Source organism: Polistes canadensis, unplaced genomic scaffold, assembly GCF_001313835.1.
Source record: "Polistes canadensis isolate GaletaPanama2010 unplaced genomic scaffold, ASM131383v1 scaffold_19, whole genome shotgun sequence".
Taxonomy (NCBI): Eukaryota; Metazoa; Arthropoda; class Insecta; order Hymenoptera; family Vespidae; genus Polistes; species Polistes canadensis.
Window position 1 is genome coordinate 656,937 of NW_014569566.1, and position 25,205 is coordinate 682,141.

General features: G+C 29.2%; 4 protein-coding genes across 10 annotated transcripts; 2 read left to right on the forward strand and 2 right to left on the reverse strand.

Moving 5' to 3' along the window:
• Window positions 1–113: 113 nt before the first annotated feature.
• On the forward strand, window positions 114–5,413 carry LOC106793857. 3 transcript variants are annotated; one of them, XM_014761115.1, is made up of 3 exons: window positions 114–368; window positions 446–837; window positions 5,400–5,413. In XM_014761115.1, exons 1-2 carry the CDS (start codon window positions 201–203, stop codon window positions 821–823), a joined length of 546 nt encoding a protein of 181 aa, XP_014616601.1. In that variant the 5' UTR covers window positions 114–200; the 3' UTR covers window positions 824–837; window positions 5,400–5,413. The 3 variants fall into 3 exon arrangements, with proteins under 3 accessions (XP_014616601.1, XP_014616600.1, XP_014616599.1); XM_014761114.1 differs by lacking the exon at window positions 5,400–5,413 and adding an exon at window positions 1,009–1,083; XM_014761113.1 differs by lacking the exon at window positions 5,400–5,413 and having other exon boundaries at window positions 446–892.
• Window positions 860–5,038, reverse strand: LOC106793856. Of its 4 annotated transcripts, none has more exons than XM_014761112.1 (8): window positions 4,566–5,038; window positions 2,703–3,137; window positions 2,486–2,622; window positions 2,157–2,378; window positions 1,883–2,070; window positions 1,590–1,776; window positions 1,449–1,530; window positions 860–1,371 (listed from the first exon to the last, which is right to left on the reverse strand). In XM_014761112.1, exons 2-8 carry the CDS (start codon window positions 2,966–2,968, stop codon window positions 1,173–1,175), a joined length of 1,281 nt encoding a protein of 426 aa, XP_014616598.1. In that variant the 5' UTR covers window positions 2,969–3,137; window positions 4,566–5,038; the 3' UTR covers window positions 860–1,172. The 4 variants fall into 4 exon arrangements, with proteins under 4 accessions (XP_014616598.1, XP_014616597.1, XP_014616595.1 ...); XM_014761111.1 differs by having other exon boundaries at window positions 3,892–5,038; XM_014761109.1 differs by having other exon boundaries at window positions 3,869–5,038.
• Window positions 5,414–5,519: 106 nt separating the features above from the next.
• On the reverse strand, window positions 5,520–8,206 carry LOC106793855 (zinc finger protein 470-like). 2 transcript variants are annotated; one of them, XM_014761106.1, is made up of 6 exons: window positions 7,809–8,206; window positions 7,361–7,704; window positions 7,143–7,283; window positions 6,981–7,058; window positions 6,836–6,900; window positions 5,520–6,716 (listed from the first exon to the last, which is right to left on the reverse strand). In XM_014761106.1, exons 2-6 carry the CDS (start codon window positions 7,697–7,699, stop codon window positions 5,708–5,710), a joined length of 1,632 nt encoding a protein of 543 aa, XP_014616592.1. In that variant the 5' UTR covers window positions 7,700–7,704; window positions 7,809–8,206; the 3' UTR covers window positions 5,520–5,707. The 2 variants fall into 2 exon arrangements, with proteins under 2 accessions (XP_014616592.1, XP_014616593.1); XM_014761107.1 differs by lacking the exon at window positions 7,809–8,206 and having other exon boundaries at window positions 7,361–7,721.
• Window positions 8,207–8,300: 94 nt separating this feature from the next.
• Window positions 8,301–12,946, forward strand: LOC106793874 (origin recognition complex subunit 2). Its single transcript, XM_014761150.1, has 11 exons — window positions 8,301–8,499; window positions 8,614–8,700; window positions 8,775–8,987; window positions 9,138–9,385; window positions 9,476–9,690; window positions 9,769–9,901; window positions 9,988–10,228; window positions 10,304–10,537; window positions 10,619–11,607; window positions 12,621–12,714; window positions 12,845–12,946. Exons 1-9 carry the CDS (start codon window positions 8,415–8,417, stop codon window positions 10,816–10,818), a joined length of 1,656 nt encoding a protein of 551 aa, XP_014616636.1. The 5' UTR covers window positions 8,301–8,414; the 3' UTR covers window positions 10,819–11,607; window positions 12,621–12,714; window positions 12,845–12,946.
• The last annotated feature ends 12,259 nt before the right edge of the window (window positions 12,947–25,205 follow it).

Genomic DNA, 25,205 nt, shown 5'->3' on the forward strand with positions numbered 1-25,205 from the left:
ACTTATTTCTATTTGTTATATGTTCATTATTAAAAAATAGTACATTTAATAATCATTCTATTTAATGAACAGAGACAAGAGGAAATAAACACTTTTCAGTGACAATTAATTATTAATACGTACCCGCTTTTACGTTCGCCAAAATGGCGTATACGCAAATAAATGATTTCAACGTGTAACTTAAAGAAGTTTAAAAGAAAATGATAAAGACAAGACTCGAAGCTTACAGGCGTAAAAAACATAGAGAAGAAATGATAGAATCGGTTAAAAGTTCGATAAAAGGTATTTTATCGTGGAATGAAAATTCTAATGTAAATTTAAGACTGTCTAACGACCTACCGAACGAAGAAACGGAAAAGTTATGCCAGGTATTTTGCTGAAATGTTTTTATCTTTATTTAAATAAATATTATTTAAAAGATTTTAATATTTAATCCTTTTTTCAGCCTGTTGAAACCACAAACCAAAAAATAATATCTAAAGAAAAAATAGGGGATTTAGAGAGTGCAGATGATTTAGATAGTTTGGAAGATGAAACGGAAGATAATGCTCAGTGTCATTTATTATCTAAGTTAATATATTTTTTATATTTTTCCCTATGGATTGTTTTGTATATTATTGCAGTACAGATTGAATTTGGAGCTGTTTATTTTGTGATATCTGCGTTAATATTAATTTGTTTAAATACGAGGTCGAGACCTAGAAAAAAAGGTGAACTCAGTGCTTATTCTGTTTTTAATCCAAATTGCGAAGCTATTGAAGGAACCCTCGATGCTTCCCAATTTGAAAGGGAAATTAGATACGGTGCATCCAGCATGCATTGATACAAAGATACGAGGTACATTTATTATTCTTATCAATCTCAGATAAATGTTATATTTTCTACCTTCTTTTCTTTCTTTACATATATTCAAATAGTATACAAATCTTTCATATTGGTATATCGTTAAAAATGGAAATTAAAAACTTGTATAGAAATGTTTACATTTGAAATTATTTTTTATAAAAGTTTACAGTACATCGTTTTGTGATAGCAGTCTGCATTCAGTGGTAATATTTTCCCATTACCACAGTCTATTGAAATGTAAATATACATATTTTTTTCTATATAAATATTTAACTTTCTTCTACTATTTTTTGTTAGATTTTTTAGATTTCTCTTTTTCTTTTTGATTACCATTCTTGTAGCAATTGAACAGCTGCATCGTAACATTTTTGTAAATCGCTTAAATAACTCAACATGAATGGTGATTGTTCTGACAACGTGTGAAATGACGCTAAGTCAGTCTTTGAGCGAAAATATTTGTCTGGACATAAAAGCGATCTGTCCAAGTCCAATAATATGTCATTCAGTATTCTTGTATTCAAGGACCTAAAAAACAAAAATACAATAGTCAATGATAATGTTAATATTGTATAAACAAAGCACAAGATTTCAAACGTATTTACTTGCTAACATCAGTCGTATCAATCCTTTGGTTAAGTTCTAATACTCCAGACATTAATGTCTCAACGTTCTCTTTAATTTCATCTAAAGTAAAATATTTATAATAATTATTTAATATCTTATACAAAATAATCATAAAGTACCTTTTATATCCAAAAACTTGGATACATTTATGGTTTCCAATACGTTGTTAATGGTGTCGTTAAAGTATTTAACATTCCAATGAAAGACTAAACTTTCGGATAATCTCCAAATGGTGTCGCCTATTAATTGCATTAAAGGAATACGATGCAATTTGAAACTTTCATTGTTAACAGTATTGTTGTTTTTCTAAATAGAGAAATAAGACAAATGAAATATAAATTTTTGTAAATTTATATTTATTAAATAAAATAAATAATATATGCATTCATGTACGCATTAAAAAATCACTTACCATAAAGGAAATGACGGCATGCGGAATATCTAATGCGAGCCGTGGAAATAAAACTTTCTGATATGCTTGATTATTCAGATCGAATACGTTATGGTTTAGAAAAGAGTTTAAATTTCTGATGATACCAACTTCTTGGAGAATGATAGATTGTATCACATCTGATCCGGCAGAGATAAAATTACCATTACCTGTAACACACAAAAATAATTAGTAACATTTTCAAATCGCTTAATTTATTATAATTGAAATATTAATTATACAAATATGGATTAACCTTGTAAATTGTCGTCATATAAAGCGATATAAGCAACAATTTTATGACGTATAAAATTAGACATCATAGTTGGGCAAATATCTAAAGAACCAAAGAATAAACAAAATATGAGCGTGCGACGTGATTTCCAATTATATTCCACCCGTATTTGATTTAATACTTTTGCCAACTCTAACGCGATATCAATCCCATTTCCACTTGCGGATAAAATCACGAATCTGTCTAAATGTTTACAAATATTAATATTTTTCAAATTTTATAGTAACACGAATTTATGAAAAATTGTTAATATATATATATATAAAATATTATAAATAATATAAACTCACCACGTTCTCGAGAACCGCGAGAAGTAGCAAGAACAAAAGAATCATTTGTAACAATTTGATGAAAAATCGGTAAATCGGATAATACTTCACCAATTTTTGAAGTTTCGTTTTTTTTACTGACGGAATTTGTCCAACTCCTGTTTGATAAACAATTAATTTGATTAACTATTTGATAATACAACAAATTATAAAATATAATATTAAAAAAAAACGGTACGTTTGGTAGGATGTTTCTCCTAATTTTTGTAGTAAAAATTGTTGAAGATGTTCGTTATGTTTTAATCCATTACCATCAAATTCGAGTCGTTTCCTTTGAGCGCGAAATTCTATCGATTTTTCAGAAGCAAATCGGCCAAGTAAGAAACCACAAAGTAGACAAATAAATCCAACTGAGAAAAGGAAGGAAAAACACATGCGTTTCGTTACGAATTCGCTCGATTCGCCAAATCCCCGAGCCATTTGAAAACTAAGAACACGCTGCATGTTGTCTTCTTGATTATTTTGTTGAAGAAAAGAAGCAAAAAGGCGAAACAAGAATGACCAAAAAAAAGCAATCTCTTTTCTCGGGAGTTATCAAATTACAATTTTGTTATAATCGGCATATTTTCTTTGCCGAAATCTGCTGCTTCTTCTTTCTTAAATTCTTGATTAACTGCAAACAAAAGTATTCTTATCAATGACATTATATATTCGTTTAAAACAAAATTACGCGAGTGTATTTTTATTTTTAAAGTATGACTACTATTTTTAAAGTTGAACCGTCGAGCTATACTTACTAATTATAAAGATTTTTTTTTTTTTTTTTTTTTTCAATGATAAGTGCATATATATTAAAAGATTTTCTTTCTTTTTAACACTATAATTAATGAATATAATAAAAATAAAATTAGAAACTCGCTGTTACCATTCCATTTCATGTATAACAATATTTTATTTATTCCGAATTAACATATAGAAAAAAAAAATCTGATCCGATAAATATAGACATTGATTAATTATCAATATAACTCTAATTCTATGATAAAAAAAAATCCAAAATATAATAATTAAATTTTATATAATTACGTATATTTAATGAACAAAAAAAAACTTAATCACGTTTTAATATTAAATTCGAGCGAACGTAATGAAATTGAATTGTCGGTTGGTTTCGCGCGCACTTGAATCTCGACGAATTAAAATAATTATCCTTTTCGAGGATGTTCGAGATATCTCGAGGATCGGTGTGAGGGAGGAAGAGGCGGGTAAAAAGATGCCATTCGAGATATCGATTTAAAATTAAATTACGTGGCGCGTACATAAGCAACAACCCAAAACAAAGTAATTAAGGAAATATACTTTAACGAGTATCTTCTTTCTAACGGAATTCGGAATGAACATTACGTTGTTCGCGATTATGGTCACACCTCCTTTCCGTCAACTTCCAGCAGCGATCCGAATCCCGACGCATGTCCGTTTACTCGCTAAACTAGAAGAAATCGATATATTTCCTCCTCCCGTTTCTTTCTGACCCTCTTCTCTCACCCTCTACTTCCTCCATTTCCTCCTCCTTCTTCACTTAATCTTTTCCAACCGAAATTTACTTAATCTCAGTTTTTTTTCTTTTTCTTTTTTTTTTTCTCTCTTTATCATTCTTATTCCCCTTTCCATTTACTTTCGTCGAAACAACTTTACGATCCTTCCTCATCTTCTCTTTTTTAAATAGAAAATTCCTATCTAAATGTTACTTGCCAGGGCCGTATTTAATTAAATGCACGTTGGAACTTCGCTCTTTATGGGACTACGTATTTTTTGTTTTATTTTTTTCTTTTTTTTCTTTTTCAATCTTAAGACTCTACTTATCAAAAATAATAATACATAAAACATACTAATTAAATTGAGCTAATAAAACAGAAGGTAGAATAAAAAAAACGTATACAAAATTTGCGTAAGAATTTGATTAATATTATTAAACTTGTTCTTTTGAGAATACAACAATATCGTGCGTCTAAGAGGGTCTTTAAAAGTATAAATGCGATCCTGTGTTTGTATGTATATATTCGTTCGTGTGTAAAGACGATATTTATAAAATACAAGAAACCGTCGCGTTTTCTTCGCCCGAACTTGTCGTCGTCGTCGTCGTCGTCGTTCCTTCCCGCCGTTCTTAAAACCAATTTTATTTCGGATAATAATAAAACACCGTTTTCTGTTCTCCTACTTATAAATAGAGTTTTCGATGTATTACGTGCACCCACGCAAGGTTGTTTTAACTATAGAGACAACTACTTCCACAATCTCATATGAGAGATCTCAAAATACACACGACAATTTTTCATCTAATGATACGTTGCGCTCCTCCTCCTCCTCCTCCTCCTCTTCTTCCTCCTCCTCCTCCTCTTCTTCCTCCTCCTCCTCCTCTTACTTCTCCTTCTCGTTCTTCTTTCGTCTCTATTTTATAACTAAAGACAAAGTTCACTTATATCTCGCGACGTATTTATTTGTTTGTTTATTTATATATTAATTGCTAATGCAAGTGTTTTTAAATACTAATGTATATATTTTTTTAAGGACTTTTTCTTTCTATGCGTCACGATCGCAATTTTTATTCGATTTTTTGATATATGTAATGAAAGGTTCATTCGAAAGATAAAAGTTTTCTATACAAACTGAACTAATTATTTATTATTTTTACGTATGAGTTAATCATTATAAAAATATACATTTTCATTGTTTTAATTACAAGGTATAATTAAGTTTTAAAGATTCCTAATTTTGTACAAAATCGTTCACAGCAATTCTTCGATCAATCCAATGCCATTTACACAATCAATAAAGATAGTCATTCTGATAGTTAAAAGGGCAAGTTGGAAACCGTATACTAAAACTTATAATATTAACATAGAATTAATTGCATAAAATAATTGACTTGTTACAGAAAATGAAACCTAGAAACATATCGCAAATTTATAATGTAAATGAAATATGTAAATTTAGTAAATATTGTCTATAAAAGAACGTCAAAATTATAATACGAGGTATTATTATAATTATATATTACAAAATGTTTACTCTATCAAATATATATATCGTATCATTATTAAATATATACGTATCTATAATTATTTATATTTCAGGTAACAATGCACAAGTTCCGGAAATTGAAGATTTCTTATTAAAAAAAGAAAACATTTTTTTTCATCCATTACGTTTATACATATAATTTACAACAAATTATGTAATGCATTATTCCATTTGTAATAAATCGACGTGCCTGCTTTTAATGTGATAATTTAAATAACGCTTTTGACGAAAAGCCAATCCACATTTGACACAAACAAATGGTTTAGTTTCAGAGTGGACGAGCTTATGTCTTACCAGTTCAGATTTGACTCTGAATCTTTTCGAACATATATCGCATCCATAATTCTTTTCTCCTGTATGCGTTGTTACGTGCGCTAACATTTCTTGACGTCTACGAAACTTTTTATTGCAATAACTACATGGATGTGGGAACTCATCAGTATGCAGTTTACTATGAATATAAAGTGAAGCTTTAGATTTAAATGTTTTACCACAGGAGTCACAAATGTAAGGTCTTTCTCCTGTGTGCGTACGACGATGATCATCTCTCGTAGCTTTAGATGCAAACGAATTGCCACAAATATCGCACGTAAAATTTTTAAGCTTTGCGTGTACATCTTTTAAGTGTCTTGAAAGCCCACCGGAATCACGAAACTGTTTTCCACATACATGGCAAGTAAAAGGCCTTTCATCCTTGTGTATCCTCATATGTCTTAAATAAGAATCTTTTAATTTAAAAAATTTTCCACACTCGATACATTGATATGATTCCTGTATATCGGAATAAGTTTTTTGTTTTTTTATCTGTTCGTTAGAATCTTTAGTATCGTTTAAAGAAGTTTTACACATCTTGGTTTTCTGTGATTCACTATTTACATTCGGAAGAAATGTTACCATACACGTATTTTCTTCACGATCCATAATTGTGGCATTATTTTGTTTGTACTCTTCTGATATTTCTTTTTTTACTTCTACATCATTATTCTGTTGTAGATCGGATATCGAAGAATGATGGTCAAGCGTTGTATCCATTACAGCTATCCAAACAGAATTACAATCTCCTCCCGCATTTGATTTCTTTTGCTGTAGCTGGCATCTCTTTTTATACGGCTTCCAAAATATATTGTGCATTTCCAGAAACATTTTAAATGTTGTCCGATTGCCACTGGATCTGGAAAATAATCAAGGATTGTGATTAAATTTGTAGATGCGTTCGATGAATGCAGATCTTTACGTGAAAAGGCATAGAAAATCAGTAATGTAAAATAGATTTATAAACAAAATGATTACCTGCTTAAATAATTAGCAGCTTCTTCTTTATGTGCCTCATTTTTAACTTCATTTTCTTGACTGGGCTGTTATAATATTAAATATATATATCATAAAACATTGTACAAATAGATAAAAATAAATAAAAGTATGAAACTATGCTTACAAAATTTTTGTCTGTGACATTAGGTAAATTCATTTCTGGTAGAATTTCTGATTCATAAGTTGACTGTGGTTGAAAGTACTAGATAAGATTTTAAAATAATCATTTAAGTAATCATTTATTCGAACAAAAATTATCCATATGATATACTTAATAAAAACTTACTTGCTTGTTTTCAAATGAGTTTTGTATTTCAAGTAATTTGCGTTCTGCATTCATACATCTTTCTATGAATCCGTGCCATGTTAATAACATGGCTGCACAATGATAACATAAATTCAAAGGTAGTGTGTCATTCTCAGAAATCTGTAATATATAATATTAAAACTCTAAATATAAATATTATGAGATAATATTGAAAATATAATTATAAATATACTTACATGTATAGGTAAATATCTGTGTATTTTATCACATATTGAATATTCCATGCCTTCTCCTTCAAATATTGGAACAAAGTGGTCATATACTTTAGCGCAAGTTCTACATAATCTTGACAATGACATTCTTTCTAAAGATTCGTTTAGATTACATATAGACTCTTCGTTACTAATATTCATATTTCTTTGATGTTCATTTTCAACATCGGTTACTAAAAAGAATTCTTCTTCTCCAGGTTCTATTTCATTATGTTGATCTTGATTAACAATATTTTTAACAGTCTGAAGTAAAACCGAGTCACTTTCGCAAGTATCCAATATAACTGAATTCTCTGTCTCCATTGAATCTGTTTTAAATTAAATAATAATAATACTAAGAAAAATAAGAGAAAAAAAATTTTTTAATATGCAATTACAAAATAATTATTAAACAACAATGCAATATACTTACATGTTTATAAATCCTATTGTTTGTTTATATTAATATTATATATCACAAACAATGAAATATGTCAATAATTATATCACAAATACAAAATCATTTTGTATAAATATTTTTAAGAAATTTAATTATTAGCACAGGGATTTGTAAAAATTTATACAAAAAATCTAAGGGATGCGTTAATGATACTGCGCCACCCGCACACTAATTCATTTATATAAAATTGCTAAAATACTAATATCACATGTAATTTAAAAAAAATGAAAAATAATCTGTGATCAGACATTTATCAGAAGTCAATTTTGCAATCATTTATTTATATTTAGTTCGAGAAATATTAAATATTACACATAAAAATAAAATTATTATAATATTCTTAAATATTTATTTTGTAGTTTTTTAATTCTAGATATCTAGTTAGATTTTTAGCCAGGAACTTTTTGATTTTCGCAGTTGGTTAACCTGTACCAACTAAAACTAAACTTTAAATTTACTTTCTAGATGTGGTTGAGTCTTAATTGTGATAATAAAAACAACGGTTTAATAATGTATTAAAAATAATTGCACACATTGTTTTTAATTTATTTTATATGATTATTAAAAGAAAACGAGAAAATGCAGAAAAGTAGTGGAAATTTACGACGTTCGTTAAGAATAAAGGCATACAATAGTGAGCATGAAAACATCCATAAAACTGAACGTATGTATTTTTTACAAAAAAATGTTCTTAATTGCACCAATATTAATTATAAGTATTAAAATTACTATACTTGAGTAAATACATAATCTTATTTATCGTTTTGAATTATTATAGAAATACAACAAGATAGATTAATTGATTCGTCAATAGAAAAAGAAAACCTTTTAGAAGATATTAGTGAAAATATACAAAAACCAACTGGTATGATAGTTCCTAATTATTTTACATTATTTTATTATATGTAATTTTATTAATTTATATATATATTGTTTTAGAATTATTTAGTGAAAATGATGTTAGCGGTAAGAATATGTATCAGTTTCAAATACCTAAGAAAAACAGTATGGTACAAAAAGCATATTTGTCTCGTATGTCATCCACAGAACAAAAGTCTCAGGTAGCCAAAATTAAAACTAGCAAAAATGCTAGTGCAAAACGCGATAGTAATAATAAATTAATCAACAATAGAAAAAGTCATTCTAAACTAGGTACGACATATACTTTCTTTTTCTTTTTTGTGTTGCAGTATAGTGGGTGATTGGTTAACAAATATAATCCATTCAAAAACAATGTTCGCTACCCAAATTGTTAATTAACCAATTACCTAATGTAATAATTAAAGAGACTATCTTGTTCAGATATAGAGTCAATATCCAGTGATGATGAAAGTGTATCAGAAGAAAGCATTTATGTACCTTCAGAAGATGAAATGGAAATAGAGTCGGAGTACGAAGAAGTTAGTGATCATTCTAACACGAGTAATGATGAAGATAGTATAAAAAAATCTAATTTAAAAATTATGCAGCATAAGATCAAACTACAATCTAAAGTAATTAGTACTCCGAAAAGATCGCAAACTAAATATAAAACTCCTTGCAAAGATTACGTAAGTTTTATAGAAATGTAGTATATATATATATAAACATTATATTTTATTTAATATGATTTCTATTTAAGAATTTTTTATTTGTTTTAGCATATGAGAACCGATGAATATTTTGAGAATCAATCACAGAAAGCTTTTACGTCCAATCACACGCTCGCTCGTCTTCGCAATTCTTGTTTTACTAGAGATAAATTGCAAGAATTATTGGCTAATCAGGATCATATTACTAAAACGCATAAGAAACTTATTTATTCACTCTCAAAAGATTATCATGATTTTTTTCCTATGTGGTATTTTATTATGGAGTAAGTTTTATAAATGAATAAAAAGAAATATTCTAAGGTCCTTGATTAGTATTTATAAAGATGATTTTTTAATTTTAGAGAAGGATATACTCTTTTGCTGTATGGTTTGGGATCGAAAAGGAATTTAATCAACGATTTTCATAATCAATTTATTTCCAATCATCCAACTTTAGTAGTTGATGGCTTTTTTCCTAGTTTAACGATCAAAGATGTAAGATACATTTATTTTTATTATTACAATAATATTATATCATATAAATTTGTATTATTTAATAAAATAATGTAATTTCTTTTCAGATTTTCGATAGCATAATAATAGATATTTTAGAATTGAGTCCACCAACTGCTATAACTGAATGCATCGAACTTATTACCAATGTATTAAAGAAGAATCCGAAAGACCGATTATATTTATTAATTCATAATATAGACGGTATAATGCTGCGCTCTAATAAAGCCCAGGATGCACTTTCAACTCTTGCCAGAATACCTAATTTTTGTATTATGGCATCTATCGATCATATAAATGCACCTCTTTGTAAGTAATATGAATTACATTAATAATTAATTTCTTTTGAGAATAGATATTTAATTATATATTTGCTTGACTCAGTGTGGGATCATACAAAGCATTCAAAATACAATTTTTATTGGTGGGATACTACAACGCTTTTGCCATATGAAGCTGAAACTTCGTATGAAAGTTCTTTATTAATACAACACAGCGGAACGCTTGCTTTATCATCCCTCATCAATGTGTACCTGTCTTTAACATCAAATGCTCGAGCAATGTATAATCTTTTAATACAACATCAGTTGGATAATAGTAATAATAGTGATTTTTCAGGTAATTGTTTGGATATATATATTGCATTTAAAATATCGTTGAAACAAATGTTCTATTTACGTGTTTGTATTGTTTATTTAGGAATGGCATTTAAGGATTTATATCGAACAGCACGAGAAAATTTTCTTGTGAGTACTGATTTAGCTCTGAGAGCACAACTAACAGAATTCATAGATCACAAATTAGTACGAACTAAACGTAACAAGGATGGTACGGAATGTTTGACAATTCCATTAAGTAATAATTTATTGAAACAATTCCTTGAGCAACATAAAACTTAATTTTTACTGTATATATTTATTTTTATATAGTAAGATAAATAAAAAAAGCATATAAAATAAATTAGGATAAGAAAAATTAGAAATTAACAAAAAAAAAACATGATATTGTACAATATGAAACACGATTTTGAACGATGTGTATGTGTGCGTGTGCATCAGATCAGGTGATAAAATTAAATACGTGTGTGATATTGTTAATAATATAATATATTCAAAATATAACGTAACGATGAATCCTTTACTGTTACATATTTTGAATATATTGTCAATTAATATTTTTGTATTATTTTTTTAAGAAGAATAAAAAGAAATGGTCGGTAATGTAGAACGCGATAGAAAAATGATAATGACAGCCCCCTTCCAACTGCATAGTAAACAAAAATGTGAATACTCGTTAAATCTATAGAGTATTTAATCTGTGGTAAGAAATGAAAATAGTGGTCGGGTGTTAGTAGAAGATAGTACGCGAAGAATAAGTTTGTAATAAAAGGATGATTGTCGTTAACTCTAATTAATATTTTCTCTGTGTCGTAAGGATGATAATTAGAGAAGAAAATTCGAAGACGTTTTTTTCGGTAAGAATTGACGGTAGTGAATGGCGGCGCCAGTTGTATTATCGCTTGCTCAGATCATTCTTACATATAAGAGTGAGCATAGCGGGAGCATGACCGGGAACGCATATTATCTGCAGACTGGATGAAATGTCAGACCTGTGTCGGGGGTGGGTGGATACATGGATTGGTGAGAGGTTAAGCGCAAGGAGACCAATTCTAACTTTTAGTGATTTTGGTACGTTTTAATATCATCTCTCACATTACTATTTAAATTATTTACATTTTTACGCGAATTATGTTATTCGAAGATAATACATGTGTGTGTGTATGTTACACGTATGTGTGTGTTGCATTAGTTGAGGAGAACAATTTGTCGTAGAAATTCTTTTCTATTAATAGTCGAATACTTAGATAACATGGATTTATTATTTAACTTCCTTGTATAGTAATATATTTTTATATTCTTAGATTATCTTAGATCATTTGTTAGATTTATTTTTTAGCTAATTTATAATCATAAAGAAAGAGAAACCGGTTGTATTAGAAATTTCGTAGCGCTGTCAATTACGCATTAAATATTATAAACAAAACAAGTTGACCTTCTAAAGATAAGTCAAACGACCTTGACTTTCGTGTACAATATGAACACGCTGTTAACAGCAATAACTAAATAAACGGTTGCTAGGCTAGCGGCTTATGAATAAATATGTTGTGTATGATCAAATAGTTCATAGATATTTTTGAGATATATGTACATATCTCTCTCTCTATCTATCTATCTATCTATGTATAAACGAATTCAATCTGTTACAGTTGCCAGTACGTAATGGATACGATTAGTTTCTAAACCTGACACATTTTTTTTTTTTTTACTGTTATTTTTATTCACGCCTTTTAATTACGCGTTTGTTTTGTAAGAATTAATTTTGTTTCTTTTTAATTATGTTGGTAAGAAACAACAACAACAACAACAAGATGTAAATGTAATTTTATACGCTTGATTTATTCTTGTATTTTTATATAAGCCGAATAAGCGATGATTTTTATGAATCATGAAGATTCTTTAATTAGAATGCACTCATTTTGGCAATAACAAATAATGATATTTTCAAATGTTTATTCAATTAAAAATACGAATATTCTAAGATTTATTATAGCAATATATTATTTGTAATTTGTTTGATAATTTATTTGAATTTATTGTTATTATTGTAATTGATTACCGTTAACATGTATTTTCATTTGTAGGTAATGCTGTTGAAAGCTTTCGGAATTCTTAGTAGTCACATAATTATTCTCTATAGTCAACCAGTCTTGTTCTACTTTACGGATAAATGTATAGGTAAGATTATTATTTTCTTTATATGCATATTAATATTTTTGTATCTTTTGTCAAATAATTCAAAGATATGTCGAACAGACATAAGCATACATAGTCTATTTTACTAATAGTATACATTTTTCTGACACAGGTTGGCACCGATGTTTTCTGTATTCTGTACAATATAATTTGCAGTGCATGTTCGGTGAGTGACAGAAAACTTGACCACGTTTAATATTATTTCAATGCAAAAGAATACGAGACTGAGAATAATGGTCGTATTCTCACAAGCAACGTTATTAATTTATTTATAAATATATTATTATATAGTACTCATTGTTTTTAAGAATATTACAAGAACGAGCATCGTCTTCTTGAATTTAATAATAATTAAGAAATATTTCTTTTGTCGAATCGCATCAAAATTTAAAAAATTTTCTATATACACCTAGATATATACATTTCGAATTTCTTCAAAAGTATTTCATACAAAATTAATAATGTTCTTTACAATAATTAATTAATTTTACACACATACGTTTATACACAAATATAGTTAACAGAATATATTATTTCAAAATTTAATTTGTATATATATATGAAAAAATACGTGCTTTAACATCGTTCGGTAAAATGTTTCCCTTCATTATCGATCGTTGATAAAATAAACGAGTATACAATCTTCTTCTTCTTTTTTTTTTCTTTTTATATATATAAAATAGTAAGAAATACAAGATAGTTAACAAAATCACGTTTTCAATTAAATCGAATAAAATGAAACGAATTTTTAGATAACAATCATGTTCTTTGTCATTCGAAAGGCCGCGATAATAAATAGAGTGTGAACAATGAGTTCGTGTTTTCGTTCCACTCTCGATAGTTCCCCTCTTCATTTTATATTTTTTCTTTTTTTTTTTAAATTGTTCTTTTATATACCAGCAGAGATGTATTTGATACACATATCTGTGCAATAGTGTTTAAATACATAAGTATTTTGTTGTGTTTAAAAGTATATAAGCGTGATAACGAGATTAGAGCTTGAACAATATCGTATGAACGAGTCTCATTCAAGTTTGCTACGTTTACGTCAGATTTGTGGGAGTATATATGTACTATATATATATATATCTGTGTGTGGACGTGTAGTATGTATTAAGGCATGCACGTGCCTAACCAATTTCCGCTTATTTTACCTAAATCGAGGTCGTGGAGCCGTTAAGCGTCGAGGATCAGTCACGATCAACGAGTCGTTGTAACTGACTCATAAAAATTATATTCTTTTTGTTTTATTACACGATAAAATAATGGCGATGCTCGAAAAATGTTATATCTAAATGAATTATTTAATTGATTAATTTATTTTCTTTATGTCCTTTTTAAATGAGTACTCGTAATATATGTGACTCCTCATATCAATTATCAAACATAATCGATCAATATTATTGATCGACACTCTACCACATTCACGTATATAAATATTAATCTTATTTTTTCTACAAAATTAATCTTGAATTATAACCTTTTTTTTTGTTGGAAAAATTCGCGTGAATAGTTTTGTTGATAAATTTCGGTAGATAAAGAAGAATAGAAATGAGCGAAGATCGGACAGATTTTATTTTATCCTTTGGATTAAGAATTTTTAGACAAGTATTCAATTATTTTGATTGACTTAGGTTTTATAATTTTACTATTTGTGAAAATGGAAATTAATTAGTTCGATAAAAAAAGATCTGACGATAAATAAAAAATGATGGAGAGGGGGGGGGGAGGGGAACAAGAAAGAAATATAGGTAGGTGTGGGTAGAATATAAAATTTATATTACGTTTTCAATATAAAATTCGCGTTTTTTGAGAATAATTATAGTAACTCATAAGTACTTCAGACAGGTAATTTACAAGCGTGCAAAGTAAAGACGAAGTAAGTGCGAAGGCTTGCGTACTAATTACCGTATTTTACGTCTCATCGTAAGGTACATAATCGTAGCATGTGACAGACAGGACAGTACTTACTTACATGTATATAAGTACCACGCATGCATGCATGCATGTGCGCATGAACTCGCGCACGAATTGCCAGTTTTTTTTTCCCTATCGAATGACGTTCTTGGTTCGAATAAAAAGAAGAAAAAAAGAAAAAAAAAAGAGAGAGAAAGAACAAATTAAAGTAAAGCATTCAATTAATCTTATAACGATCGACTAATTATCTTAAGTAAGTATACTCGTTTAATCGATCATCGTAACTACCGTCAACGTCAAATTTCTTCATCGATTCGCATTTCATATTCACATTTTCTCCTCCTTGTCTGTTTTATTGTCACGCTTGTAATTTCATAAAATTGTGATAAATTTCATACAACATTAAGGGAAAAGAAAGAAAAAAAAAAGAAAGAATCAATAATTTGATTTGTCGAAAGAAATTTTCGTAATACATTTTGTCAATTCGACAATTCGCGAGATAATAATCGGTGTTTAGGGTCTCGACACTTTTACGTACAAGATGAAATAATAAAAGTAAGACACTTTAGTCGCAGATTTGATCTTTTTCCTCTGTTTTAAAAAGAAGTAGAAGTAAAAGAAGAAGAAGAAGAGACTTGAGAAGCTTATCGCATTTTACGGGCCACGTGTTAAAATAAAACGACCCCTTCCCCGCGACCCCCTTAGCATGGTCGGATGTTACTTAAGCCGCGTATGCGATGTATACGCGTATGTATGTATGGTGTGGAAGAAACTAAAAAGAAAAAAAAAGACAAAATACGCGAGTAAGAGAGAGATAGATGAATATACGTATATAAAGAGGTGGACGAGGAGGAGAGGGGTTGGGGTGGGTGGGGGAAAAAGAAAAAGAGAAAGAGAGAGATGGAATATAATCCCACCTCGGGCATATTAAATATCTGCGACAGAAGAGGAGGAGACGACTGTGGGGGAGGGTGGTGAATGCGCAACTTTGCCAGACTGCTCGGTTTTACCCTGGCTGCCGTCACCCGTGCGGGCTTCACCCTTGAAAAGAGAACGACCAGGCAGGCACAGCCCTTAACGTTGCTTGCTCTCCCTTCAAAGAGACTCTCTTTCTCTTTCTCTCTCTCTCTCTCTTTCTCTCTCTCTCTTTAACTTTGCTCGGAGTATCCTCTTGCTCGCCTGTTATTTCGAGAATCGGTCTCCTCTAACCGGCATGAATCACGAATTTGAAATTCCCCTTTTGTAGTCTCCTTTCGGAATCCTTCCAGAGTAATCCACGAATAATCGTTATCAGCAGCGTAGCTAACATCTAGTCGTTTATTTAGTTTTACAAGAGATAACTTACTACAAATATATAATTATTTTTTTGTATATATATTATCTCTTTGATTAGAGTAATATATTATTTTTAGTAACGGTTCGCGTCTATTAATAATGATTTAATCTGTTTTAAGATATATCGTTGGGTTACGATGTATTTTTTGTTTGATTATCTCATTATTGTTATTATTATTATTGATTTTATCGTATTAAGATATGTGTATATATCATTTGATTTTATTTATTTGTTCATCATTATAATAGTATTGATTTTTATATGATATTAATTCTAAAATACGATTGAAATTGATTTTATTTTATTTTATTGATTTATTTGTCAATTTTTAGTAAAAATATAATAAAAATGTATTTGGATGTATCCATATTATAAATTATTTGACGATTTAAATATATATTTTATTTGATAAATACATAATATTCTTATATCTTTCAAAATGTCTTTGTCTTTGTTTTTGTATCACACGCGTTTATTATAATAATCGATATATTTTATATTAATTTGATATAACCGATAGTCGGTAAACATATATAAATCGATAAATTTGATAAGTTTTCCTCCGCTTGAGGATGCTGTCGACTTCGGGCCCAAACTCTTTGGTAACGTCATTGTGAAACGTCCTGTACACGCTACTTTCACTATCGCGGCCAAGTTTCATAACTGTTATTATCGAGGTCATACGTAGGCAGAAGAGAAGACAACGAGAAAAGAAAGAAAGAAAGAAAGAAAGAAAGAAAGAGGATTAACGTGAAAAATTCTATTGGCATTAAAAGTATATTCACACATTATTTTTTTTTTTTTTTTTTTGATATATACAAAATAATTATTTCATTAATAAAAAATTAACAATTAAAAACAGGAAAGAGCAAAAAATGTATGCGCGTATTCAAATATAGAATAGAAAAGATAATGAAAGCATCATTTGCCTTTTTTTGATCTTATCTATACTATCAAGTTTATAAATATATTTTCAACATTAACGATTCTTATCTACTATCTAAATTGAACGTTATAAATAAATATCTGTTTTATATCTAATGCAAAAAAACAATATAGAAAATCTATACAATACAAAGAGAAAACATTAAGAAGAAAAGTTTCAGGGATGTCTTTCTTTGTACGTGTTACTACTGTAACACGTGTTACTATCGATATTGCATCGTATTTCAATCGTCCAAAGAAAACTTTTCCCATATATATATATATATACATACATATATTTATATATTATATATAAAAGGATTGTGTATGTTCGAATAGTACAATCATAATTTATTTTATATTCCTTTTGATTTAGAGATACATACTTTTATTATTATTATTATTATTATTATTATATAAGAACAATTTTGGAATTTTATACTATCAAAGTTTAGTATAAATTTAGTAAGAAATTCAGGACGAAGTAACATCACGTTTCATCGTATATAAAATTCCATGAAGATTCCGTTCAGGGTTGCGTATGATAACTTTTAATTGAAATACTTTTTCACATATCTATATACATATATACATATATACATATATTAAGGACGATTTTCCAGATTAATACTTTCAAAAGTTTAATGTAAATTTGTGAGTAAATTCAGGACAAGAAGCATAACGTTTATCGCTTAAGTACGCGAAAGGGGAAACGGTAAATGGAACGTTAACTCTTTGCCGATGAGTCATTAATGCACAGCGAATGTTCGTTGGGGCGTAATCGGTCACGTCAATATACCAACTGTGTGTTAATATGTGTGTGTATGTATATATATATATCTCTCTCTCTCTCTTTCTTTTTCTGTCTTTTTCTATCTTTTTTTATCCCTATCTCTTCTCTACGTGTGTTTGGATAAAGTAACATATGCAATTTATATAGTAGACACATATACACACACGCATTCACAATCATACACACACACACACAACCATAGATTACAAATCGTTTTATTCGACTATTCCGCTAGGATCGTAAATATTTTCACGTTTATTTGTATCGTCTGTTTTCTATCAGAATAAATTCACTCTAGGAACGCGAGCAAAAAAAAAAAGAAAAAGAAAGGGAACAAACGGAATCGAAAAAAAAAATAAAAAAAAATAAATAAATAAAATCTCTCATCTCTGTATCGATCGCGAGCGAGAGAATGTATGTATGTGTTTACGTACGTACGTACGTACGAGTTTATCGATAAGAGTATTAACGAGTCAATTTGTAATTATCTTATTTTTTTTCGTTTATATTTGCTTTATTGTTTCTTTTTTTTCTTTTTTCTTTTTTTGATTAAATTTTATTTTAATCGTTTCACCGATAATCGATCCAATTCAAACAAAGTTATTTAAATGCATCGATTCCGCGTCCAGATTATTTCTTTATTTATATATACATATATATATATATATATATGTTACCGTCTAAGCCGGAAATCAGTCATTGCTAGTAATTCCTCGGCATTGTCATCAATGCAAAGCGCCTACCGACGAAGTCGGAAATAAGATTTTTTACAGTGTTTTTCCTAGGCATCGAACATAATACTTTAAGAATGGCAAGAAATTTTTACTTCAAAGAAATGGCAAAGTAGGAAAAATTTGCAGCATTGCATTCTTTGCTATTTTATGAACGTTTTCAGATTGATTTATAACTCGATATGGTATTCTACGCGTAGACAAAAGAGTGTACTTTAATTTAATATAAGTTTCATTAAAATCTATACACTCTTTTAGTATAAAAATTATTTACCAAAACATTTCAAAGTTTTGTTGAGGCTTTTAAATAATAACGATCAAACTAACGAAGTTTAGATGTATTGTTTTTGGAATATTATAAAAAGTAATGTATGTCGAAAAAAATAAAAAAAGACGCTGAGCTTTAACGATTAAGTTGCTGAAGAAGTCCCATTAAAGGGACGAAACGTCCAACTTAATTAAATTAAGTCCTACTTCTTTTCATGTCCAAGTTCCCTATGAAACTTTATCATCAAAAATTTCAAAGAAATAGCAAAGTTGTACGATTTATAGCATTGCAGTTCTCTGATATTTCTTTGAAATGGTTGCGTATGGCTGTGTGTGTCTGTGCCCGAGAATGTATTCTTTTCAATGTTGTTTAAATAGTAATTTGATATTCCATAGAATATCAAAGTATTATGTTCAATGTTTAGGAAAAACTCTGTATGAATTCTTCTGTTTCCGACTTCATCGAAATGCTCTTTACATTGATGAGAATGCCGAGAAATTACTAGCAATGACTGATTTCCGGCTTAGACGGTAACATATATATATGTATATATATATCTTGTATTTTTTCCTTTTCTTTTTGTGTATTTATCGAAGCGACAACGAGCCCGATAAATCCGATGAATTTAATCGTTGTTCCGAGTGATCGATGAAGACGAGAGATAACGGGCCAAACCCGGACGTGGGAGCCTTGAGATCGACGAGGGGCTGCTTTGGGTTGGAAGTTGAGCTTTGGGTTCGGGATTGGGGAGGTTTGGGTTGGGGTTGCTGTACGTGCATTGCGCAAGAGCATTCACCCCGCTCAATACTCAACGACGGTGTACCGAAAGAGAACGAACGTACGAACGAACGAACGAACTGTTAGGGAATGATCGTTTGCTTGTATGTTGAACTCTACGTGATAATAATATAATTTTTATGTTAACGAATCACATATACTCTCATATATATGCACATACGCATATCGATTAACTTATCGCATTATTTTATCATTTTCTTTTAAATGGGAAATATAATATCGAACTTATTCTTTTTTGTTTTGTTTTTTCTTTGTTTTTTTTTTTTTTCCATATTAATTCGAATACGAAAACGTTTAAGAAGCATTTCGAATTAACTTTTGTCTCGCACTTCTTTTATTATTATTATTATTTTTCCCATTGACACGCGAGATAAGAAAAAATTTTTTTTTTTTTTTTTTTTTTTTTTTTTTTTTCCTATTTTCTTATCAAATATTTATATATCGCTAAAGTATGAACGTTAGAGGAAATTTGAAAGTTGATAAGATCTCGTAGAGGAGGAGGAGGAGGAGGAGGAGGCCAACCAGACGTCGGTCGAATATTCGAAAAGAGGATAGGTCCTATACGATCTAGAAAGCTCTTTTGGATATCAGAGTATTTCTTATCTTGGAAGCATCGTACGGTGACCCGAGTAACTTGCCTGAGGAGGCTTCGTATTTTTCTTTTTTTTTTTGTTCAAGCTAGAAAAGAGTTAGCAAGTTAAAGGTGTGCAGAAAATTTCTTTCTCACATGTATCCCACCACCACCACACTACTACTACTACTATTATTATTACTACTACTACTACTACCATACTTCTCTATGATATCTATCGTATCTATCTATGTATGTATATATGTATATATGTATGTATGCATGTATGTATTTATTTATGTACGAGCGTATGCATTTTACGAAACGGGGCTTTGGATATCAAACTGGCCACCGCCTGTTGATATTAGCATTTATTTATATCTCCTGACCTCAAATATGTGTAACGTCCCTTCCCTTCCCATCCCCCCCCCCTTTCTCTCTCTCTCTCTCTCTCTCTCTTTTACTTACGAAGCAGCAGCAGCAGCATCAGCATCAGGCACGACGAATCTTACTAACGCGTCTCCAATTTCGAGGTTACCTTTTGATATCGCATCGGTATCGTTGAAGCTTCATTAAATTCTTTCGAAATCTTCCGAAATGTTTTTTTAACATTTGTCAATTTTCTTTCTTTCTTTATCCTTTCGACACATTTTATTTCTTTTCTTTTTCTTTTTTTTTATATTCCCGAACCGTTTCCATATATCCATTGTGTGTCCACCTACGTTTGAATAACTTTCTTCTCTCACTTTCCTTTGTATTCGAGGAAGCATCAGCATGCTTTCGAATCCCAAGAAAAGACTTTGTTCCTTTCTAAGGAGTGCCGCAATATGATCCTCCTCCTCCTCCTCCTTTTCCTCCTCCTCCTCCCATTGAATGATATTATTCTAATGACTATGATTAATGTTACTATTCCATTAAAATTATATGTACGTTAAGTTTAATATTGTTTGGCTCGAATAACACGACCTCGAAACTTTTCGATACTGTAACAACTCTATACAGCTATATCGTTTCTCGTATATAAATATTTATTGTATGTACGTGAGGTATAGTAATAGCAAGGATATATAAACCATCGAGTTTAAGTTTCAAATATTTATGTAAATTCAATGATACACAAGGATATTTGTCAATAAAATAAAAAAATTAATGCTCTTTTAGATTTAATCGTAATATTGAGATATATATATATTTGAACAAAATTAATGAATACCACATATATGTCTTATATTTATTTTCCTTTATTCAATCATAAAATAACAGCCCTTAATTTGAAATATTCTATACATAATAAACAATTTGTTTTATACTTTACGAATCGAAACATGGAGAAAAAAAGGGTTCTTTTTTAAATTACTTCTTTGAAATGTCGTTGTGCTCAAATGTTTAGATGATTTAATGGTTTTATAGAATATAAATGTCATTTGTCTAATATACGAAATTAATTTTCGAACAATCTATTAATATATTTGGTATACCTTTATCTCTCGGTTATTTCTCAAATATTTTCTATAAGCATATGATAGAATGGACGTAAATGCATATACATACACATACATATATATATATATGTAAACATATGTGAACATGTGTGATGATCGAAGTATCTATTCGGAGCATCGTTGTCGTTGTTGCTTGCACATGGGTTCGTATAAATCGCGTTTATGTATATCCCAATGGTCCGTGATATACAGAGATATTCGTAACTGTGTCAGTGGATAAGTCCATAAAAATGAATTGAACAGTAACGAGGTCGAGAAATAACGTAGAAGGCCTCGTACGTGTAAGTAAGTATGGTAGTACGTATGTACATATGTCGTTGACGACGACACAACAACGATGTTTCGTTTTCTCGCGTCCACTTTCACTCGACTTTCGGAAGAAAAAAAAGCTCATCGTAAATAAAAATAACAACCAACTACTACTCTATTCAACATCGAACTGTATTTCTTCTTCTTATTATTATTATTATTATACTTTTATCAATATTATCGTCAATTAAAAGTAACAACGAAAGAGTAGTAACAATGTTTTTGTATTATCATGTTTTTTTTTTCTCTCTCTTCATTTTGAATAATATCAAATAATAAATCACAATCGTGGAATTAAATTATATGAAACAATTTTTTTCTTTTTAAGTCAGCGTATTTAATTGTTAATAAATTAATTGATAACTATATTATTTCGAGAGGGGGTAGGAGGGCATCGTTTAATCAATATAATATTCTTATAATTTATTCAATAGTTTTTTTTTTATATAATTCAGATAAATATTAATCAATTGCGTTTATAATTGATTTATTAATATAGCATTAATTATTCACATAATTCTCGTGTTACGCGATGTGTTATTAATCCTTAACATAGTTCATATGATATAATGAAGGAAAATATGAATGTGTGATATCACGATCGTGTCGTATTCTCGATGATACTATTTTCTTTTTATAGTATTTCGTGGTTGTTCCTAATATAATTTCTAAAATTAGTTGTGCAACACGCGATTGCTTTTCTAACCGAATTACAAAAACGAACTCGCGGTTGGTTATCGAGGAAAGGAGGTCGAATCGGGGCCTTACGAAATGTGCCTTGTGCGACTTATGCTTCTTCTTTCGAAGATCCGTTGTGTATCTCCTTGATTTCGTTCGAAATGTACACATACACATATACACATATACGTATGTACTATATACAATAATAATAATAATATCTCTGTATATAAAAAATGATTTCACATCGAAAATCTTCGATTTAATCCGGATACAATATAATTATCATTAATGTAAGCGTATTTATTTTCAAATATTTTTATTCGAAATCGATTATACGAAGGTAATAATACAAATGTGAATTATTTTTAATGATTTTTCTTTTATTTGATGATAACCTGATTTTTTTTTTTTTCTTTTGCTTAGCTCACTTTTTTTTATAATTACCGTCACGTATATGACATTGAATTTATCTCGCTTGGACTTTAGATTTTATATTGGCTTGCCCGATAATATAAGAATCATCCACACCACGTGATTGCATTTTCTTATTATAAAATACTCGGAAGAGTATTTTTTTTCTTATGTGTCGAAAGAAAAAAAAATATATTATAAATCTCATTTTTCTGTAATAACAATTAATTTTCTTTCAATACAAAATACATTGATAGATACTTTTATATATTTAAATATTACAAAAAAAAGTCTCTTCTCTCAAATTAGATTGCGAAAATAAGCACACAACCACCTATCGTGTCTTTCTCTTCTTTTTGATTTTTTTTTCGTACGATACTGTAAAAAGAAAAAGAAAAAAAAAAACAATCGGAACGAATTATTCAACCCGGTCGGCGGTGGTCTCCTTGCTACAAACTGCAGTAATGGATGCAATTTGTTTCTTTCTCTTTCTCTTCTTCTTCTTCTTTTTTGTTGATATTGATTTTTTGTAATTACCTTTTTTTTTTCTTTTTTTTTCTTGTAATCTCATCAGTTGAAAGATATTCTGATGTTTACACCTGCGCTTATGTCGGTCGAAGAAACGATACACATGCCCAGTTGCATTCAATTGCGAATTACATAGAGAGGTGGTGCATGTGTAACGACTTACTACACTATCTACCTAACCTACTCCACTTGTAACTCTTCGCAAGAAGAAACACTTCCTCATTACATTGAGTGAACGTGCTGCGCCCACGTTTTGTTGCTTACTTGTTACCACTCTTCTTCCTATCGATTATTTTCTTTTTTTTTTTCCTTTTCTTTCTATCGATATCGTTGTTGTATTTTATCTTCTATTCATTTATCCCCACCCCCACCTCACACGAACATCCCACTACCACTACCACCACCACCCCATTTTTCCTTTGAACAGACCAACTTTACTTTACTTACAATTAGCTTACTTTCGAAAAAGGTGCATGCATTTTATTTAATCGATTCGCGATCATTATCATTAGAAACGCTCCGATTTCTAATCGATCGATCGATCGTTTTATATATATACTTTCTTCTTCGATGGTGTTGTTACACTTTGGTAATGTCAACAAATATAATTAGCAATACGTTTTATTGGGTTTATATATCAATTTATAAGTATATTCATTAATTTTATTGCTCGTATATATATATATATATATATACGATATATATATATAATATTATATATATATATATATATATAAAAGACTTGATTGATTAGTTAATTGGCTTGTTAAAAAAATTCTGTAAAAAAGTTCAACGCTGTTAAGTAATATTTTAAATAAATAAACAGATATATATATATATCAAATAATAAATCACAATCGTGGAATTAAATTATATGAAACAATTTTTTTCTTTTCTTTTCTTTTTAAGTCAGCTTATTTAATTGTTATATATATGTATATCTTGTGTTTGATGCCTACCAATTTTTTTTTATCATTTATAATCTGATTTTTTTTGTTCTCATCTTATGATAAAATATTATTATAGATTTTTGTCGATGTGTGTGTTTAAGGAGAATGAGGATACCTTCTTGGATTTCTCTCGATAAGAATACAAAGTTTACGATCGGATACTGACGTTAAAGAGACGTTATCTATGTTCTCTTTTATTTTCCTTCTATTCGAAAATAGGCGAGTTGCTCTCGATAGAACGAGAACACACAGGTGACGGGTCACCGATAGGCTGTTTACCTACTTTAATTTACCTTGAGCGTATCTTCGCTTGTTCATATAATGCTTTGATCATCTCTCAATTGGTTTATTACTAATTTATTAAATTATTATTAACGAACACAATATATACATATACATACATGCATACATACATGCATACATATGATATTTCAACGATTTATTTTACCTCAATTTGATTATTCCAAATAATACTCGTAATATTTTTAAATAACATATATGAAACAATCAGATTGATTATCACACGTTGATATTAATCATTTATTTTGAATTTTTGTATATAATATCAAATATTGCGTTTAGTTACTATTCTAATCCACTTTGCATTTAACACATTAATCATCTAAATCGGCTTTATTGATATCTAATAAATTATTATTATTGATGAACATATTTATCTAATAAATTATTATTATTATTATATTTCAATGCGATTGATTCTATCCTAATTTATTGATTATATTTATAATAATAT

Coding starts and splice junctions, on each gene's coding strand:
- LOC106793857 (XM_014761115.1), top strand. CDS start 201: ATGATAAAGACAAGACTCGAAGCTTACAGGCGTAAAAAACATAGAGAA. Junction 369..445: donor AAACGGAAAAGTTATGCCAG/GTATTTTGCTGA, acceptor TCCTTTTTTCAG/CCTGTTGAAACCACAAACCA.
- LOC106793856 (XM_014761112.1), bottom strand. CDS start 2,968: ATGCAGCGTGTTCTTAGTTTTCAAATGGCTCGGGGATTTGGCGAATCG. Junction 2,623..2,702: donor GGAGAAACATCCTACCAAAC/GTACCGTTTTTT, acceptor TTTATCAAACAG/GAGTTGGACAAATTCCGTCA. Junction 1,372..1,448: donor GATACGACTGATGTTAGCAA/GTAAATACGTTT, acceptor TTTGTTTTTTAG/GTCCTTGAATACAAGAATAC.
- LOC106793855 (XM_014761106.1), bottom strand. CDS start 7,699: ATGGAGACAGAGAATTCAGTTATATTGGATACTTGCGAAAGTGACTCG. Junction 7,284..7,360: donor ACAGATATTTACCTATACAT/GTAAGTATATTT, acceptor TATATATTACAG/ATTTCTGAGAATGACACACT. Junction 7,059..7,142: donor ACTCATTTGAAAACAAGCAA/GTAAGTTTTTAT, acceptor AATCTTATCTAG/TACTTTCAACCACAGTCAAC.
- LOC106793874 (XM_014761150.1), top strand. CDS start 8,415: ATGCAGAAAAGTAGTGGAAATTTACGACGTTCGTTAAGAATAAAGGCA. Junction 8,701..8,774: donor AAATATACAAAAACCAACTG/GTATGATAGTTC, acceptor ATATTGTTTTAG/AATTATTTAGTGAAAATGAT. Junction 9,691..9,768: donor ATGTGGTATTTTATTATGGA/GTAAGTTTTATA, acceptor TTTTAATTTTAG/AGAAGGATATACTCTTTTGC.